General features: G+C 33.2%; 1 protein-coding gene and 2 pseudogenes across 1 annotated transcript; all 3 read right to left on the bottom strand.

Moving 5' to 3' along the window:
• Nucleotides 1-1,435: 1,435 nt before the first annotated feature.
• Nucleotides 1,436-4,739, bottom strand: LOC150028787 (uncharacterized; annotated as a pseudogene).
• A 3,080-nt stretch (nt 4,740-7,819) lies between these two features.
• LOC150028786 (uncharacterized) lies at nt 7,820-13,719 on the bottom strand (annotated as a pseudogene).
• Nucleotides 13,720-13,995: 276 nt separating this feature from the next.
• On the bottom strand, nt 13,996-14,538 carry LOC150028785 (uncharacterized). The gene has a single exon (XM_090300119.1). The coding sequence runs from the start codon at nt 14,536-14,538 to the stop codon at nt 13,996-13,998; it is 543 nt and encodes a 180-aa protein (XP_090156245.1).
• Between the last annotated feature and the right edge of the window lie 6,656 nt (nt 14,539-21,194).

The following is a 21,194-nucleotide window of genomic DNA, read 5'->3' as shown; positions in this document are numbered from 1 at the left end:
GCAAATAAGAGAGAAAGAAAAGAGGAAACATAATTAATGGAAGAAGCACATTAGATAAACTAAGCGCAAGAGAAAGAAGAATATCAAAACGTAATTGGTGTGTTTATGAATTAAAGTTAAAAAGGTTTTAAGAATACAATTATTTGTAAAGCCGCATTCGTAAAAAACATTTAAACAAACACTATAATAAAAAGATCTTTAAAATAATAAGACACGATTCGAGACATGATATAAAATAAATTTTTATTATAATATTCCTACATTGATGTTTTCAATGACCATTAAAAAAATTAGCAATAAATTAATTTAAATATAAATTAGCAATGACAATTAATTTAATAATTTTTTTTTTATTTAGACTAGAAATCAAATATGATTTTTAATTTAAACGTATTAAATCAATATTTTATATATCAAAGACAATAAATCTATAACACAAATTAAATCAACTGAAAACATTTTTACGATAATTTTTATAAATTATATATCACCTCGAAAGGAAAAAAATATTATAAAAATTACTTATCATTATAAGGAAAATAAGAATCAAATAAAAATTAAAAGAAACTAAACTTACAAATATATTACTAATATGAAGTAACAACTAAAATTAATTTTTTTATGGTGTTTTTAAAGCAAGTTTAATAAGCAAAGTAAATAAGAACAATGGCAAGAACTTAAATAAAATTAAAAATTAAAAGGATTCGTAAACAAAAACGTTATTACTTTTCCTTTTGTTATTATTTCCATTTTCAGCATATATAGAACGTTAGTAAGTAATTTTTTTTGTCATCTTTTAATTACAAATAAATAAAAACTATATAGAGATAAAATTTTGAGCAGTTTCATAGTAATTTCCAACAAAAGTACGTATAGATTACTTTTGGTTAATATTTTACTTAGTAAATGTAATAGACACTTTCTATAACGGTTAAAATATATTTTTATGTCAGTTTTAGAATTGTCATAAATACGTATAATATAAATAGTTTATACTTTCTATAATCGTTGTACAATAGAGAATATTACTTTCTAATTAAATTTAAAATATTTATAATAGAAAATATTACTTTTTATATTAGATAATATTTCATTTGTCATATAATAAATGATATTTTAACGTTATAAAATGTGTTATTTTTTATGATGGTTAAAGATAACTCAGTCAAAGAAAATAATATTTTTTTTAACATGTTTAATAATAATCATCATAGAAAATATTTTTTTAATTTTCTTTTGTGATAAATTAATTTTCCTACTTGTAAATCATACCATTCATAAGCACATTTCTCAAGCAAATATTTTCAAATTAAAATCTTAACGATCTACATAAATAATTATAAACTTTATGAAAAGTTAATGTGTTCAAGTTCATACAAATTTGTTAACTAGTTCTAACATGATCATTTATAGTAAATACTTAAAAGAAATCATGTCACTGCTCTCGAATTTCTTGTAACACTTCTTCCTTCAATGGAGATAAATCACTGAATATCTACATAATTAAATATTGAAGATGAAATTAACATTTAACACATTTAACATATTTGAGTTAATTGTATATTACCTCATTCCACGAGTCATTAATGTTAGTATATATGATTCTATGCATATGTCTCATGACATAATACATGCACTCATAACTTCCCGGTTGATGTGGGTACTATAAGTGATGGAAAACGTTGGTGTGCCTTCATGACCGAATTATTTTCTTGATTTTTGGAGAGGATTGGAGGAAGCTTCAATGGAGAGATGAACAAGGATGGCTCATATAGAGCTATGGTTTCCTTGAAGGTGCATGATAGGTAGGGAGAGTGATTGGTTGGGCCATATCACTTGAGCTAGGTGAAGAAGAAGATTAAAGTGTTTATCCTAGAGACACAAGACAAGGGAGTGAGAAAGGCTAGCAACTTTGGCAGCAATTTCACTCATTCATTAATCTTAGAAAATGAGAGCCAAACACCTCAATTTATAGGAGAGAGAGCTGAATATTTTGGAGCCAAAATTTGAAAATTCAAAATAAAACTCTCCGATGAGAAGGTGCTATGTGGAGTCATGCTTTCCATATTAAGCTCACACCTTCCATGCTAAATACTCTCCACTCCTAGGCTGCCATGTGGACGTCCATGTGCTCCATGTCAAGGTAATTTTCATCCTCCAATATACCCTAGACGTTTTAAGGTTACATTGGGCTCAAAGAAGCCCAATTGTTACCCCAACTAGTCACTTTTAATCCTAACTAGACCTATTTTACTATTGGCCCGAATACAAGCCCAAAAACCTATGCTACTAGGCCCAATACATGGCCCATGAAATCCTAAACAAATACAAGTAAAATTCCTATTCTACTTTGACAAGAAAATAAATTCTACTTTAGGTTTATGACATTTTTTAACATGTATAGGAAAGTTTCTCTGCCAATAGCAAAGTCCTAGTCTTCTTGAATCTTCCTTGACATTGACCTAGTTGTTGGGCCTGAACTTGGGCTTGAGCTTGGCATTCTTCCGTCAATAAGTTAAATACAAATATTATATTATAGTAATTTATATATTGCAATTTAATAGTAGTAAGACAAATAACTTCGCTTGGTGCAATGTATTGTAGTTTCTTTCTAGTAACATGTGGAAGCTCTTACAACCTTAAATGAGCTTCCATAACTCTCACTACAAGAAATAATGATGGTAGAGTTCCCAAAAGAGCAACACAAAGAGCAAAAGAGAGACGCTACATGGGGCTAATGTGGGTTTAGCGTCCCAATAGAAATGGAAGTTAATCTTTTGATGGCTAAGCATTAGAGACGACCTCCTATGGGACACAAATTTACAAGGTAGTGTTGGCTAAGCCTACATAAAGGAAAATATATTATTTAACTATAGCGTAGATTTGGGGGACACTAAAATAAATATAAAATTAAATAATTATTAAGAATTGAACTTTAAGCCTAATTCAACCTTATAAAACTAATTTATAAGGTGATGTTTGCACCCACTTATATACTATGAAATGTCCTAATCTCTAGTCGATGTAGGATCTCCTCATGTTGAAGCTACGAACTTGTGTGTAGGACTATATATTATGGGTGGTCTGATAACGACCTGATAGTATGTGACATGATAAGCCCAAACAACCGCTAGGATATGCTTGAAATGACTTTGATACCATATTAAGAAGTGGACATTAAGCCTAAGTCAACCTCATAAAACTGACTCATAAGGAGAAGGTTTGCACCCACTTATATACTATAAAATGTTCTAATCTCTAGTCGATGTGGGATCTCCAACAATAATTAAACTTAGCATCGCCGTTGGGGACACTACGTGAGAAAACAAATGTGAGTAAATTGCCGCCATTGGAGACACTACCTGGGAAATAAATATGAGTAAAATTCACTTAAGGAGAGCAAATTGGCAACAAAGACAAAAACGAAAACGAAATTAAGGAGAGTGAAATGGCCACGAAGAAGACGTAGGGTTTTTTGGAAGAAAGTTTGGGATTATGAGTTTGAAAGTGTGAGACAGAAATGAGAAATTGAAAGTGAGAAAATGAAAATGTGAGACAAAAATGTTTAATGTTTTATTTTTTTTCTCATTAAATAACTTAGAGTGAGCTAAGGTGACAATAAACGTGTAAGTCACCTTAGTGTCGCCTAGACCTACTTTAAATGTAATAAAATATTAACTTGCATCCACTTTGTGTCCTCATTCTTGACGCAGTATCATTTTGTAACTTATTTTTTTTATTACATTTACTTTGTGTCCCTATTCTAGACGCTAACTTATTATTACTATTATTACTTTAATAATTTTTAACTTACATCCACTTTGTGTCCCCATTCTAGACTCAATATTATTTTGTCACTTAATTTTTTTAATTGCATCTACTTTGTGTCCTCATTCTAAACACTAATTTATTATTATTATTTTAATAATTTTTAGTGTGAGTTAAAGGTCTCTACTATGGACACAGTATTTGACATTTATTTTTGTGTCCAACTTGAGTAGACTTCACCTATGCTAGTGGCTTCATTTTTGTAGTCCCCGCTTTTTGTTTGGCAGTTAAAATGGATTTTTCTTGTAGTGTCTATAAATAGTTACATACAATAAAATTTTTTTAATTATAAAATCATAGGAAACAAAATAATAGAAAACTTACGTGTCTAGTATACTTCTAATTGTCAAACTATTATTTTTCTTGTGCAATGAACACAACAAAACAATAAGAGATTGTTGATGAATAATTACTATCAATTATGAGTAGCCCCTACAAGATGAAATAATATTAGTATGAAATTTTACGTTGTGCATTAAATTATAAAATGTATACTTGCTTATTCAAGTAAAGTGCTAAGTGCACTTTTTTTCTTTCATTTTGAAATGTCTATATTAAATACATTTGCACCTCACTAGCTTTATTCTCAACACTCTGAATGACAGCAGGGTCAAGGAATCCATATATGTAAACATTTTTTTTTCTCAATATAGAGATGATGTAAATATCTTGAACATTGAAAAAAATAATGTTATAATCACATGTTGAATGTATTAAAACTTGTTAAAAGTTAATATGGGAAGCTTACTTACATTAACCAAAGTTGTATTATTGATACACATATCATATCAATGCTAGTGAGAATATAAAAAACATCCCTTTGGCATAGAAAAAAGGGATGTTTTTAGTCTTGCCTAAACTTCGGGTGGCATATCTAATTCTATAGGTTGCATCCTGATAATCGTTGTCATTGCACCGAGTTGTTGAAAAGTACTTCGATGTTGTTGTGAATGATTCACAACTTCCTTTTCTTTTTTAATATTATTATATGCATATATTAAAAATAAATAAATAACACTAGTATATATCAATTTAATTAAGTATAATACCTACAAAAGACATATGCAAAATTAAAACAAGTAAAGAAAATTACCCTCAGTACAATCGGGTTTTCTAATCTAGCTGGCCAAAGAATAAAATTCTCAGGGGCCTATCCTATTGTTTGAAACTCCTCAATGGGCATATGGATTCGAGCAAAACCATCTCAAATGTTTATAACCATCACTCTTACCATATCATCTGCAATTGTCTGGTGGTGGATGGTAAACCCTAGCGTATACATTTTACCTAAGGCAACCGAATAATGTAATTGAAATAAATAAATAATATAATTAGGCTAAAACATATGTTCATTAAACAATATCATTAAAATAAAAATTACTTAAGATCACCAAGCATTCTAGGGGATCATCAATGTACAATTTGTAATTTGCAAGGATAGTAGGACCAACTTACCCTGATCCTTCAGAAGCATCATAACTCTGATGTGAGTTGATTTTAGGATTGTTCATTTAGGTGACACTTTAGATTTATGATTGAGTTTTTAAGACAGTTAAAGAGTGAAAACCTAAGGAAAATCCCCACTGGACATTAATTTAACCAAGTGGTTAAGTAGATATGAAAGTTCATTTCACAAAGGCAAAATGAAAACACAATTATATGGTGAAGATGATGACAAATATGGTGCGGAATTTAAACAAGTAACACAAGAATAAAAGGAGTGACCGAATGTAATTCAAGGAAGCAAAATAAGAACATGTTTATGAATATAATGGAATGATAATGGAAGGAAAAGATGAAGGGAAAGGAAGCTTATGAGAAAAAGGGTTTGAGATGATGAACACGCCACTTGGATAGTGAAATGACTCCAAGATAAGTGAAGGATGTCATCACTTGAGATCTCGCACACTCACAAGATAAGACTAAAAGACTAAGAGGACAAGCCTCACTAGCATCTCACACAAAATGTGCAGAGTAACTTTTCTCTATTTCATTCAACTTTTCAAATACACTAGGTAGGCCTCCTATTTATAGGTGAAGGAGCCTTGGAGAACAAGCTAAAGGGGTAGGACGAGAAAAGGGAAAAACTGGGCAGTCTTAGGGTTTGATTAAGTCAATCCCGCATCCTAGGTTTGTCCTTCTAGAAACTATGTCAAAATATCTCCAAATGGGCTAGAAACAAGCTAAAATGCTACCCACACCCCCTACTATGCTAAATGTACTTTATTCTAGCTTATATTTGCTATTTGGACCCTCAAAGTGAGCTCAAATTATTTACAAACATATTCTATTTTTTAAGAAGACCAAAAGGAAGAACTTTTGATATTTTGGTTTATAGATTCTTCTTCTTTTGTTGATTCTTTCTCAAGGCTTGTTGGGGCCTGGCTTTGTATCTTGAGATGATTGACCCTTTTGGGAAGTGCTTGTTGTATCCTTAGTCATCTGTCGGTTTGTATCAAACTCCCTTTTGTACTTATACGAATAGGGGAAGTTCTGGAGGGGCAACAAAAGTAGGGATGACAAAGCATGGCGGGTGGGCTACCTATTTCAACCCGCTGGCCTGCTTAGGCTCACCCCACATAACTCGCATCATGTGCGGGCCAAGTGTGGGACGGGGTGGGTTGGCCCGCATAACTCGTATATTTTAAAATTTCTTTCTATACGCCTATAATTTCTTCTTGCAATCTCATATTTTCAAAAAAATCTAAAATTATTCATTCCAAGTTCTATAATATGGAATAGAAATTTGTATTTTGGGTTGTACAATCTGGAACATTATACAATCCAAAACACAAATTTTAACTTCCAAATTCTATAACCCGAGATGTCTCTGAATTCCACATTCTAAAATTAAAAAAAAAAAACATTCAATGAAAAATGTCAGAGGGTAATTTGAGTATTATTTTTTAAGTATGGGGTGCAGAAAGAAACTACCCTCAATCTCTAATTCATAACACCTTCACGAAATTCGATAATAATTTTTTAATATTTAATAATGTTTTGTTTCCTTTTCTGAAATGCATAAATTGTTTAGATTTTAATATTCATCAAATGTTAAATGCAGTATGCATACCTTAGTTTTTTTATAATAAAATTATAATATTGTATTATATATATATATATATTATTTTTCAAATTTAAATAGTAATCATTTGTCTACATGTATTACCTTAAAAGGTGTATATATTTAATAAAATATTTTATTAGTCAATTTATTAGTATTATTGAAATTCAAATTTCATTAAAAATCATAACATCATTATAATATTTTTTACTCATCTTATTATGCATGTATCGTAAGAATAATATTGTGAGACCATTTATCTAATTCATCTAAATAAGAAAAAAAGTTTAACTTAATAAAAAAAAATATTCAAAATTTTTTTTTAAAAAAAATTCTTAAGTGGGCCAATAAAATCAACCCATATTTTCTACGAGGAGCAGACTAAATGTAGGGCGGTCTGGCCCTGCATTGCCATCCCTAAACAGAATGTTGAATAAACATGGATGCTAATTCTGCTTGAATGTCTAATAATAACTCTACCTTAAATTCAGAGTATACCTCCTTTTTAATGTCCTTCCCAATCTCTTCTGTGAGGGACTCCATCTCGATTTCACTAAGATGTGATTTACTATAATATCGAGGTGGAGGAGCAAAGAATTGTCAAATGCTCAACCCTCGTCCAGTAGCATAAACTTGTCTATAATGCTTTTGACGACCGTGGCAACTGCCAATTAGTCCTCAAGCCTCGTTGGAATGAACAATCCTTGTGTGCTTTGCCCCACCAATGCATTCTACAAAATAAATTTTGAACACTTAATTTAGAAAAATGAAAATAAGCATCCAAACATAACCTACAATATGAGTTGCTTAATGCACTTAGTTACACTTTGAACTTCTTCATATGTGTAATCCCTTTATGGTCTTTGATGAACTTTCTTCCATTATGTCATGTCGGGGAGGACGAGTTATAATGCGCAATTTGAGTCCTCAATGGTATAATAGGAATATGCCTATTTTTATAATATTTGGCTTTAATTTATCATAACCCCCACGATACAGTTTATGGGATGAACATTCTTTTTTTTTAATCTCTTGTGCAACTTTCCTCTTAACCTATTCTATACATTAATTAAATAATTACATTGCTAGATAATTAAATACTTAACCAACACATGATATCAATTTACCTAAAAGGTAGGGTCTAATTGTCTTTCTTGAAAAGTCTGCCACTCATTGAGAAAATGATATTGCTCACATGGATTTTTGTCACTCAATGCACCATAAATATAGTGATTATTAAGGTCACTCTTAAAACCCCTCCATCGTGCCCCAACATATGAAATCTATTTCGTCCTCAATAAATTATTGTTTGGGACGCCATATGTGACTTGTACAATAAATATCAATTATATATGTTAAATATCAACTATGTATGTTTATTATAAAACAAATAAGTTAAGATTTCATACAATGATACTTTGCAAAATCTGGTTCTTCACCATATCTGGAACATGGTCTCAATCATCAATAAAAATGCTAACTTTGCTTCTACCAAGCAAGACCACATAGCTGGTAAATTTTGTGTTATGCTCCCCTAAAGCTTTACTTGTCTGCATATCAAACTGGATTGATAATCTCTTATTAACATCACAGTTGATAGTCAACATAAAATACTCATTTTTTTTGTTTGAGATGCCATGATGAATGACTCTTCAATATAACCTACATTTTCTAGATCAATCAAGGTAAAACTTAGATCACCAATCTTCACGATATTATTAGTGTCAACCCACTTACATTTAAAAAGAGACACTCCAAAACTCGTGTAATTTATCACTCAGATGTCTTCAATTACACCAAAGTAGCATATTGACACCATAACGAGATATTTATCTTTTGAACTCGAGAAATGCATTTTAAAAGTATTTTTTTATAGTTTTCTTAAAATTTGGTTTGGAAAGTATTTTTTTTTAAACAGAAAAATCAAAAGATATTACGAAAAGTATTCTTCAAACTATTAACAAACCAAATATGTGTTTTGAGAAAAAATTGTGAAGACACATTTATGTCCAAAGTTTTTGTAAAAAAAGGAAAAAGAAAGAAAAAATAATGAAGGTTATTAAGGAAATAATAATTATCAAATTATACAAAATAATTGTGTATAATTTGATAATTATTATTTCCTTAATACTCCCCTCAAGTTGGTAGGTGAAGATCATAAACTCCCAACTTGTGTCGCAACGTCAAAAATTGTTCCTTGCCCAGTGCCTTCGTAAAAATATCTGCGAGCTGATACTGTGTCGGTACATATGAAGGACTGATTATCCCGACTTGCAATTTTTCTCGCACAATGTAACAGTCTATCTCAATGTGTTTTGTGCGTTCATGAAATATTAGGTTTGCTGTTATATGTAATGCTGCTTAATTGTCACAGAAAAGTTGAGCTGGCAAGTTACATGACACCTTTAAATCCTACAACGGATATCGCAACCAAACTATCTCCAAACAAGTATTGGTCATCGTGCGGTATTTTGTTTTTTTTTTATTTCCATGAGATAATAAAGGAACCAAGAAAAATACAATACCTAGATACTGATCTCCGAGTTGTCTGACAACCTCCCCAATCTGAGTCGCAATAAGCTCTCAATGTCAAATTGTTCTCAGATGGCAATAACAATCATTGTCCCGGTGATCCTTTGATGTACTTTAGGACTCAAATTACATCATCCCAATGAGGTTTCCGTGGAGCCTGTATATATTGACTTAGGGTCCGAACCGAAAATCAAAACTTGACATGATTATTACAAAATTAAAAGACACATCACAAATTTTAACAACAAGTGAAAGGAAGCTTAAGGTAAACTCTAGGAAGGATAATGCCATTCCAAAAGAGCAACCATACTCATAAGAAGAATGAGTGCCATAAACCTTTTCACAAACACTTGGTATAAAAGAAAAACAGCAAGAATACTCAAGTAAAAATCTAAAACAGAAACTTAAATTGCAAGAAAAATTAAAGAGCTCTTGAAATTAAAGTGCACACAACTCAACAATTAAACAAGAAGAACCTAAGACTCATGATACCACATGATGTGATTCCACTAGCCATATAGAGAATGATTCTTGACATTCTTAGGAATCACCTTGAGCTGGACATTATTGAGGCACTTTTCTTAGAGTTGGATCATTGTTCTAAGACAAGAACTCACCAAAAACTAGTACCAAATCCCAAACTCATTTGGATGTTCCACATATTGTCAAATTGAACCAACAAAAAGAGGTAAAACTAAAAAGCACCGAATAGAATTGAATAAGAACACATTTGAACCGAACAAAATGAAGTAAAAGGCAACCAAACTATAAAGGAAAGCTGGAAATGAAAGGTACCGAACCAAAACACAAGAAAAACAAGAACAGTTGCTGGAAAAACCAAAGAACCGAACCAAAAACTCAAGAAAACAAGACAACATGAACAATTGAAAGAGAAGAAAGGAAGGAGAAGAGAGTGCTCATGAAGATGGAAGAATGGTTGGATGATCTCGCCACTAGAAGTGTGGTTGCTCCTAGATGAGAGTGTTGCCGCCACTTGAGGACACCATGGATCCTTCAAGATAAGACTAGAGAAGAAGGCTCAAAAGCTCTCCAAATGCTCACTCCAATTTTGAGTATAGTTTCTTTAGATAAATTCAAATCTGAATTTTACAAAGAGAGCACCTCTATTTATAGCCTAAGGTGCTGAAAATGCAAGCTAAAACAATTCAAATTTCCCTCCTAAAGCAAGCTAAAACCGGCGCCTATTTCAAGTCATGAGGAAGGTGTGACTCCTTCCTTCACTTTGGCACCTCCTATTCTACTTCTACACCTATCTACTAACACCCCCCCCCCTAAAGCTCCTAACTAAAGCCTAAAAGATGTTATAACAAAAGAGGTTTCTAATGTTTCCCTCTAAGCACCTTCAACTAAAGAAATTACAAAAAGAGAAAATAAATGTCCCCTAGCTCCTAAAGCTTTGAACATGCTTCTTGTAATCCTTTGAGGTGGGCTTTGACCTCCATGGGCGTCCTCCATTTGTGCCTCTACCTCTTCTTGATCTTGTTGATTGGCCTCCATGTCCTCTTGAGCTTGATCTCCATCACTTAGGGTCCGAACCGAAAATACTATGTCAGGCCGAGTAACCGTGAGGTATATCAGTCATCCCACAAGTTGCCTGTATTTGACTGGATCTTTTAATAACTCTCCACCGTCTGGTGTGAGTTTTAAGTTTTGCTCCATTGGAAATTTGTCTGGATGAGCACCGGTGAGTCCCGTATCCTGCAAAATATCAAGCACATATTTTCTTTGTGACATGTAAATACCAGCTTTGGAACGGGAAAATTCAATCCATAGAAAATATTCTCCAAGATCTTTAAAGCGAAATTGTTGTAATAGACAGTCTTTAACACGCTGAATTTCTGTCAAATCATTTCCTGTCAAAAGCATATCATCCACATAAATCAAAAGGGCAGTAAATGATGAGTTATTTTGTCTTGTGAATAGAGAGTAGTCTGTCTTGGACTGTTGAAATCCTACAAATTTAATCACATAAGAAAATGTTGAAAACCATGTCCGGGATGCCTGTTTGAGACCATAAAGGGATTTGTTGAGTCGACATACAATGTTCTCCCCTTGTCGATGATGCCTGGGTGGCAAGTTCATGTAAATTTCATGCAATGTGCCATGTAAGAAGGCATTTTGCACATCTAGTTGGTGATTAAACCAACTTCTAGTTGTTGCAATGGTGAGGAGACACCTCAAAGTTGTTAATTTTGTTGTTGGTGAAAAAGTTTCAGAATAGTTAACACCTTCAATCTGAGTGTATCCCTTTGCGACAAGGCGCGCCTTATATCTGTCGACGCTGCCATCTGAGTTGTACTTTATTTTATAGACCCATTTTCATCCTATGGGTTTCTGTCCAGCGTGTACGATGTCAAGGTCCACGTTTGATTTAGCTGTAAGGCGGAAAGCTCTTCGTTCATTGCTTTTTGCCAATTTGGATCAAGGATAGCTTGAGCATAAGTGTGACGTTCTTTGGTGGTTGTGATGTTAGCAAGATATGCACTATGTATAGAAGAAAATCGTGAATTAGAAAGAAAATGATGCATAGGATACTTGGTTCCATTCGGTCGGTCTTGGGCAGTGGTCAAATGATTGGCTTGGGATTCCGTTATGTAGTCTTGAAGCCAGGAAGGTGGGGTTGATGTGCGACTTGATCGTCGAACAGGAAGGTTGGCTGGAGAAGGTTTGGTAATGGGTGTAGGACTTCCTGGCGCGGGAGAAGAAGGTTGATCTGCTGGAGGTTCAGTAGGAGAAGATGGTGGATCAAGTGAATGTTGGACAGAAGTGGGTAAGTCAATGTCAATGGCGGGCAAAATATCTAGTATTGGATGTGAGGATTGCGTCTGAGAGTGTTGACAGAATGGGAAAACACTTTCATGGAAGGTGACATCCTGACTTGTAAAAAAAGTGTCTGCATCTATATCAAATAATTTGTATGCTTTTTGATTGTGAGGATAACTAATGAAGATACATTTTCGGTCGCGCGGATCAAATTTTTGCTTAGGTGAAACAACAGTTGTGTAACAGAGGCAACCAAAAGTTTTTAGGTGAGAAAGAGAAGGTGGTTGATTATATAGTAGCTCAAAAGGTGATTTATTTTTTAGTAAAGGTGATGGCAAGCGATTAATGATATATGTGGCGGTTAAAACGCATTCCCCCCAAAATTCTAATGGTAAATTGGACTGAAATAGGAGGGTTCGTGCTGTGTTTTAAACATGTCTATGTTTGCATTCTACTACTCCATTTTGTTGAGGAGTGTAGACGCAAGTGCGTTGACATTCAATACCTTTTTTGAGGAAAAAATCATGCATTGAAATAAATTCCAATCCGTTGTCAACGCGGATGGTTTTAATAGATGCCTGAAATTGATTTTGTGCAAATGTAATGAATGATTATAAAAGATGTTGGGTTTCAGATTTGTGATTCATAAGAAATAGCCAAGTACATCTAGTATAGTCATCGACTATAGTGAAAAAAAAACGTTTTCCAAAATGAGTTGGGGTTTTATGAGGACCCCAAATGTCACAATGCAATAAATTAAATGGAGAATGAGATTTTATTGTGCTTAAAGGAAAGGGTAGCCTTGCCTGTTTATCTTTGGGACAAACACTACAATTATTATGAATGGAAATGAGATTTTTATTGATAGGTAGTAATGAAGATGCAAGTTGTAGATGTGTTGGAGAAGGATGTCCGAGGCGCTTGTGCCATAAATCAGGGTCGGTCGAAATTTAAGATGCGTGGGCTTAGTTTGGAAGAGGAGACATGTAGTATAAGCCTGCATATTGTTTACCCGAGCCAATCATCCTCCCCGTGACCAAGTCCTGCAAGATGCAACCATGTGGAAAAAGAACGACACAACAATTTAGTGTACTGGTTATCTTACTAACAAACATGATATTTAAATTAAAAGAAGGAACACAAAGAACATCTTTGAGAGTGATATTGTCATTGAATTTAATCGTGCTTGCAGATGAGATGGTCGCAATTGAGCATGTGGGCAGATTAACATTTAGAATAAATGATGATGAAGTGTGTGTGAAAAATTGTGAATCAGATGCAATGTGATCGGTTGCCCCGCTATCCAAAATCCATGGTTTTGTAAAAGCAGAATTAATATACGAGTTATGAGCAAATAGACCTACAACGTTTATAAACCCTTCACTTTTACTATTATTGTTGAGCGAGTAAACAACCTTTACCAATTGCTGAATTTGCTCAGCAGTGAACCCTTGTACAAGGTTTCTATCAGACTCATTGTTGTCATGTGGTAATGAAGAGGAATTTGCCATGTTTATTGCTGATGAATGAGAGCTTTTGGGGTTATTTTTTATTTGATGCTCCTGGCCATGGCGCCCATTGGAGTTCCACGTCCCATTTTTTATGCGACACCTATCTTCCGTGTGTCCTCTTTTATCACAGTATGTGCAATGAAATTTCAAAGTACGACATTCGTCTATGGTATGACCTGGTTTGTTACAGTGTTCACAGGTCTTACCTTTTGATTACTTCCAATTGACAGATCGACCCTGTACTGATGTCGCGATTGAAAAATTCTTGTCAGGATCCTAATTCATCTGTTGTTGTGTCTCTTCTTGCACAATCAGAGAGTATGCTTGTCGGACATTTGGTAGAGGGTTCATGATGAGAATATTGGACCTGATTTTTTTGAATGAATTATTCAACCCCATGAGGAATTGCATCAGTTTATCTTCTTCCTTCTCGATCTGGTGTTCCTTTGTCTGATTACAAACTATGGGTGAACGATATAGCTCGAGTTCATCCCACAGCGCTTTGAGTTTGATGTAGTATGAAACCACTGGCATCGTACCTTGGGACATGGTTGCTATTTCCTTCTGAATTTGAAAAATGGTTGGCGCATTCTTCTGTCTGAACTGATCGCGAAGATCTTCCCAAACTTGACGGGCGGTCTTCGCGTGAATTACCCTTGCGACTATCTCTGTCTCGATGGAGTGACTTAACCATGAAAGAATCATGGAATTACATTGATTCCACAATTCGAATTGGGATGGGTCTTTTTCTTGTGACGATCTTTCTATGGTACCGTCAACAAATCCGAGTTTCTTCTTCGCCGTGAGTGTGTGTACCATTGTTGTCTTCCAGGATTGATAATTGGCGTCGTTCAATTTGGTCGACACCAACATGTTTCCTAGTTGGTCTTAATGATGAATATAGTAGGGATTACTAATGCCTTATGTGTCAGACATGATCTCTTATTTAGGGGGATAAAAATGGAGAGGTTGTTAGAGCACCGAGATCGGTGCTCTGATACCATATAAGAAAAATGATATATATAATAAAATGATGGCAAGAAAAAAAGATATTTCTTATTCTCTTGTGTGTATTTACATCACTCAATGTATAGAAAATATATACAAGTGTATGGAGTCTTTCTCTCTCCAAATTACAAATTACAAGCTAATTAGGTAGGGATCCACTAATCATGGGATTATATAATTATTAAATTAATTACATATAATTGTGTATAATATCGCACAATATCATACAATAATTATATACAATAGTTATGTATAATTTGATAATTATTATTTCCTTAATAAAGGTGAAGGAGAGAAAGTTATTTTAATCAATTGGCTAGAAAAAAACTTGATTTTAGTTGAATCTTTATGTACCGAAAGCATTGTCACGTAGCTGAGGAACTGAAAGGGTATGTATAGCATGTAGGGAGTGTGTGAGTGAGTACAAAGAGATATGTGTGTTTTGAAAAAGAGGGAAATTTAAATTTATTCGTATAATCACTAGTGCAGAAACATAAAACAAATGCGGCTATTTCGAATTTATAAATGCGGCTTTATAACCGCATTTGATCAACACGCACTTGTAAATCAAGAAATATAAATGCGGTTATATAGCCGCATTTATAAATACCATTTACAAGTGCGGTTATTTGCTTTAACCGCACTTGTATATGCCAAATCATTAAAAAAAATTAAAAATTTTAAAACGTCGTCAATCTTGTGTGAAGCCAACGTTGATGAAGAGTCACGGGAGCGAACAACGGTGGCGGCAGCAGAAGCGACAGCGGACAGGGAAGCAGCAACGGAGCAAACCAAAAAATCTACAAGAAACCACGAAGACAATGAAAGAGTACTGAGCAAAGCGATAAACCAAACAATGTAAGAAAAACGAATGTCAGCCAACGAAACAGTGCTTCGAGACCACCAATGCAAGGAAAAAAATATATATAAGAAAAACGAAAAACATTTATGCATATATTTGTGAAGATGAAGAGGAAGAAAGAGAGTTCAAGAAACTTACATTGCACAAATGGAATGCAGATGTAGCAGAAGGAGACGAACTCAGAGTGCGAACGCGAAACGAAGGCAAAGACGAGAAATAAAGTTTGAAATTGTGTGTGGCGCGGTTCAAAATTTAGGGTAAAAAAGGATTTACGAATGCAGTTATTCAAATAACCGCATTCGTAAATCAAGCGCTTTGATTTACGAATGCGGTTATACAAATAGCCGCATTCGTAAATCAAGCTCTTTGATTTACGAATGTGACTATTCAAATAACCGCATTCGTAAATCAAAATAATTTCAAAAATGCCACCGCGTTTTTTACGAAAGCGGGTAACGCAAAAGCCGCACTAAATAAAGCGTATCCTTTTCTTTTTTTTGCACTAGTGAATTTTAAATGAAATAAACCAAATTGGGTGTATATAGCGAAAAGAAGAGTGTAAATTGCATAGTTCTAGAAATAAAACTTTCAAACAAGAAAATTGGACAAAGCCCAGTAAAACTCTATCAAACTACACAGAAGAGCAAGGCAACAAACTAATCCTAGTGTTGTTTACATTTTGATTAGTTGAGGGGTTTAGAGGATTGATTTGGAGAGAAAATAATAGAAATTAAAGTGATTTAATTAGTGGAAATATAGGAAATTTGAGTAGAAAATTTATTAGTATATATGGTTGATTTGATTAAGTTAATGAAGATTGATATGATTTTTTTAAAGTCTAAAATGTTTTTAGTGTATATTTTAAAATTTAAACATTTTTTCTTAGAAATTTATTTGAGAAAATAAAAATAAATTATTTAATAAAAATGAATTATTAATACAAAAATATTATTTATTAATTAACAAAAATAATTTAATAAAAAGAATGACTAACTAAATAAATGGAGACAAAACATCCCCAAATCTTTCATTTTCTCTTCATGCAGCACTTAATTTTCTGAATCCAAACTTTCTCCAAAAATTTACTCAAACTTTCTTCATATATATAATGAAATATTTCCTGGTGAATAGTAAGCCACGCCACACCATTATGGCTGTAGCAGTTGCACTCTTGACATCATTCCCGAGCATGACAGTGATTTTAAAAAATGAACTAAAAAATTTCATTCATCTTTAAACTTTGGGTGACCATACATTAACATCATATATAGTATCAAACATTCACTTCACATATTAAAAAATTAATATTTTAATTATATTTAATTTATTTTTTAATTTAAAAATATTATTATATTGTTATAATAGAAGTGTCAAGTGTAAGTTTTTACTTTTTAGGTGTCAAACAAAATCTTTTCCTTAAACTTTGGATAATTTTTTTCTTTCTTCTTTTCTTTTATCTTCTTTATTCTAGACATATTTTGGGTTTGAGAATGAAACAGTGAAGAGTTATAAACCCAGATACAATTTGTGAAGCAAGACCACAATGTTAAAAAAAAAACTCTGATAAAAGAAATTAATCATTAATAACATCGACATATAAACAAGCATCATATAAAATAGGAAAAGATTTTATTGACATCTAAAAAGTAAGATAAGCAACACCACAATGTTAAAAAAAAATCCTGATAAAAAGAAATTAATCATTAATAACATCGACATTGGATGATATTATTACCATGTCTCTTGACAGTTTTAAAGATAGTATGGATATAATGTCCTATAGTATGTGAAACAACAACAAAAATCAACATTTAACAACCTAAATGAATAAAAGTTATCAACCATTCTATAATTTTCTAAAAAGCGAAAAGGTTTTGTTGACACTGCAAACAATGAATAACACTATTTCACAAACCTTTATAAAATTAAAATAAAAATAATAAAAATATTAATTCATTTATTTATTAAGAGTGTGATTACATGGTATGCGGTGCTATGAGGCTCGGACACTCTTTTTAAATGACGTGTCTGTGTCGATCATACATATCGGACACCGATACTCGAAAGATACATATCAGTGAAGTGTCAAATAAAAAAAATATTTGTTAACTTTTTTATAATTTTAGCAAGATTCTAACACAATTTTAAAAAGAAGAAATACATTAATTTTCTAAAAACTCAAACTTATTATATGAATTTTTAATATAATTATAAAAACAAGGAACAAATCCTTTTGAATTAGCCATAAAAATATCTTTCTACTAAAAAAAACTAAAACATACTTGTGCACATAAATATGTATTGTCAATTTATATAATTCATAATTATATAATATACATATTCATGTCCTTGTGTCCTACATTTTAGAAATTATATTCGTGTTCGTGTCGTATCAAAGTTCGTATCAATGTCATACTACATCGACTTTCTAAAACAAGAAACATGTAAAAGGATTTCTCACACAAATTCCCTGTGCAAAATTACAATTCTATGGCTAGTGTGTAAAATTACAATCCTATAAAGTCATAGAGATAAATACAAAATTATTTTGTCAGTTATTTTTTTAGTTGACATAACAAATGCTTATTATATCGGTTCAAGAAAATGTTTTTAGGTATAATCTTTCTCACTTTGATTCTCTTACTCTTTTCCTCTCTCTTTCCACCTATGAAAATCCATTGAACTCTATACTGGACCCTTTCTTACTGTTAGAAACTCGAACCTGCTCGCCAGCCTCAGTTCGGAAGCGCCACTCTCAGGCTCTCCGCTATGATCGAGAACTCGCATTCCAAAGCTAACTCGGTGCAGAGCACGCCAACTAGAAACGCTTCCAGGTTTCTCTCGACGAAGGAAGAGTGAGTGCGTGCATGTTCCTCAAGGAGACCGAATCTGCATCCACTTTCCGCATTTCAAACTCAAAGACGACTAGTTGTTCTGGACAGATCATAACGTGCAGCTATGTTTTCATTTGAACAAATTCTGGATTGGATTTTCTCGCGTCGTTTTTGTGATTGGGGTAGCCTTTTCAAGTGCTAGGATTCCCCTGTTGAATAACGTGGAGAAGGTTTTGCAAGGGCGTAGTTGGTTTTTGAAACAGGAACACAAACTTCGGTGGGCTCGATCATCTTCAAACCAGATTCACCTTTCATCATATAGGATGCGAGACCTTATCCCCCACTTTGTCACAAATATAATATAATAATATATACAAATTGTTTCTTGTTTCAAATTTTAAAGTAAAGAATTATTAAGAAACAGGGCTGAATTGGAAATGGTTTATTTCATATGCTTAATGTTATTAGTTATGATGCAATGCATAAATTCGATTAGAAGATACATTTATTTTAAAATGTATGAGGTGGAATATAAGTGTATGATACATGTGTATGGAAATTCACTAAGTGTTGAGTTTTTTTTTCTTAGTACAATTTCACACCCTACTTACTACTGAAATGTTAAAAAGTTAAAAATTATCAAATGGGTAAAAAGTTATAAATTATTAAAATGGCTAGGTTATATCAACTTGTGATGAATTTGTATCAACATGTGATGAAGTTGTTAAGTTACACCGTAATCAAATTTAAACTGAAATCATATATTATATATGATTTATCTATTTTAATAATTTTTTAAAATTTTATTTATTAAAATAATTTGTTTATGAAATTACTCCTAATTAATAATAAATTCTTATACTGTTGAGTGAATATATATATTTATTTTCTGCAATTCTTTTTTTCACTTTTTAATTCTTATATTCTTCTTCTGTTAATTTTTTTTTTCAGAAATTTCGTATTTTTAAGAAAATAATAAACTTTTCATCAAAAATATATAATTTTACTTTTAAATCATTTCCTGCCGCTCAGGAATTTGTTGGCAGAAAAAATAGCATCGACCTTTGGGGTAAGGTTTGCCTGATGGAACACCACCACTTTTATGTTGTGTTTTATGATTTCAATGGCTTGTAACGAGTCCAATGACAAAAAATTATATTCATATATCTCAAAATTAAAATAATCAAAATTTAAAAACAAAATAAATAATAATAATTAATTCGGTATGTTTAATAGTCCACGTTACTTATGTACCGTCCCGTCCCCGGACGTTGACTTTGGTCAACGCCAAAGTCAAAGTCAACATATGGTGGGACCACTCGAGGGCCCCAAAGAAGGGAAGTCAACAGATTGACCACTGAAGGCGTTGCCAAGAGAAGGCGTCGCCAAGAGAGGGCGTAACCAAGAGAAGGCATCGCCAGGGTAAGGCGTCGCCAAGAGGAAGGCGTCGCCAGGTTGAAGCATCGTCAGGTTAAGGCGTGGCCTAGAGCAGTTACAAAGAGAAGAGAAATGTGGCTTCAAGGCCATAGTTCTGGTACCAGCAGGGAGTAACCTGACTCGTGAAGTACCCACGTCACCTCAGGGAGACCCCCGGGATAGATACAACCCATGAGAGGGTCATGCCCAGGGGTGAACCAGGTGCATGGTGCGAGAGGAAGGTAGATATACTCCCAGGGCGAGTGACTAGAAGTTGGGGTGCATGAGTTGGCACCCAGAAAGTCACCCCCTTGCGCCAAATGCACTTCGAGAAAGGAGGGTTTGCACTATGGATTAACCTAAGTTGGGTTACGGCGCTGTAGGGCCCTCCACGAAGAGTCGCGATCAAGTCAGAAGAACACGTAGCAATAAGCACTGAAAACATCAAGGCTTTCCTAAAAGTTCGCTAAGGTACGCACTAATTCAGTTAAGATTCGAACATTCCAAGGAATATTTTTATACGCTTTCAATGCGCTTTAACGTGTTTTAAATGCGAGAGGTGTATAAAAAGGGATCTTGGGACGTTTGAAAGGGATCCGAGTTTTGACCTAATTCTCGCAGTTTTACACAGAGCATAAACCCTAGTTGTTTTCATTGCGCACCCACTGTGTGCACAAGACGATTAGGGCAACACAGTTTTAGTCACTCAGTTACTTCTGACCACCTTCAGAGCATTTGTTTATGGTGTCCCGATACGGAGGTGCGTCACCTTTGATGTTTCTCGCTAGCTGACTTGATCGTCGGAGTGCAAACGGTCGCGAGGGCGCCCCTTTGTCCACTTCTTTTCAGGTACTCGCAGACGGAGCAAACGAAGGTACCCTAGCTCGCGAGGACAAGCCACGCACGAAGATGCACCCGGTCAACCGGCGAAAACAACTTATATGTGGTATTAAGGACAATTTAATAACAAAATCATGATAAAAATTTAAATTTCAAGCATATTGATTCTAACAACTTTATTTTAATATATTTGAGTTCGAAAAATTGATAAAGTTGGAAGAAGGAAAATAGTTTGAATAGAAAAATAATTTAAAAAATGAATCTTCATTTTTCTTATATTTCAATTGAATAGACTTATTCTGGTACTTCTAAAGCCTCACAACACTTGAAAGAAATTGATAAGAATTTGATATGAAAAAAAAATTAAGAACACTTTTCTCATTTAATCATTCAAAATCATTTTTAAGAACAAATATAATTATAATTAATAATATGATCTAAATGGAATTAACATTGGAATAATAATAATATAAAATTACTTGAGAGAAAGAGTAGGGGCTGGAATATTTATGAAT

Source organism: Phaseolus vulgaris, chromosome 3 (genome assembly GCF_051622355.1).
Source record: "Phaseolus vulgaris cultivar YP4 chromosome 3, ASM5162235v1, whole genome shotgun sequence".
NCBI lineage: Eukaryota > Viridiplantae > Streptophyta > Magnoliopsida > Fabales > Fabaceae > Phaseolus > Phaseolus vulgaris.
This window is presented reverse-complemented; position numbering and strand designations above follow the sequence as displayed.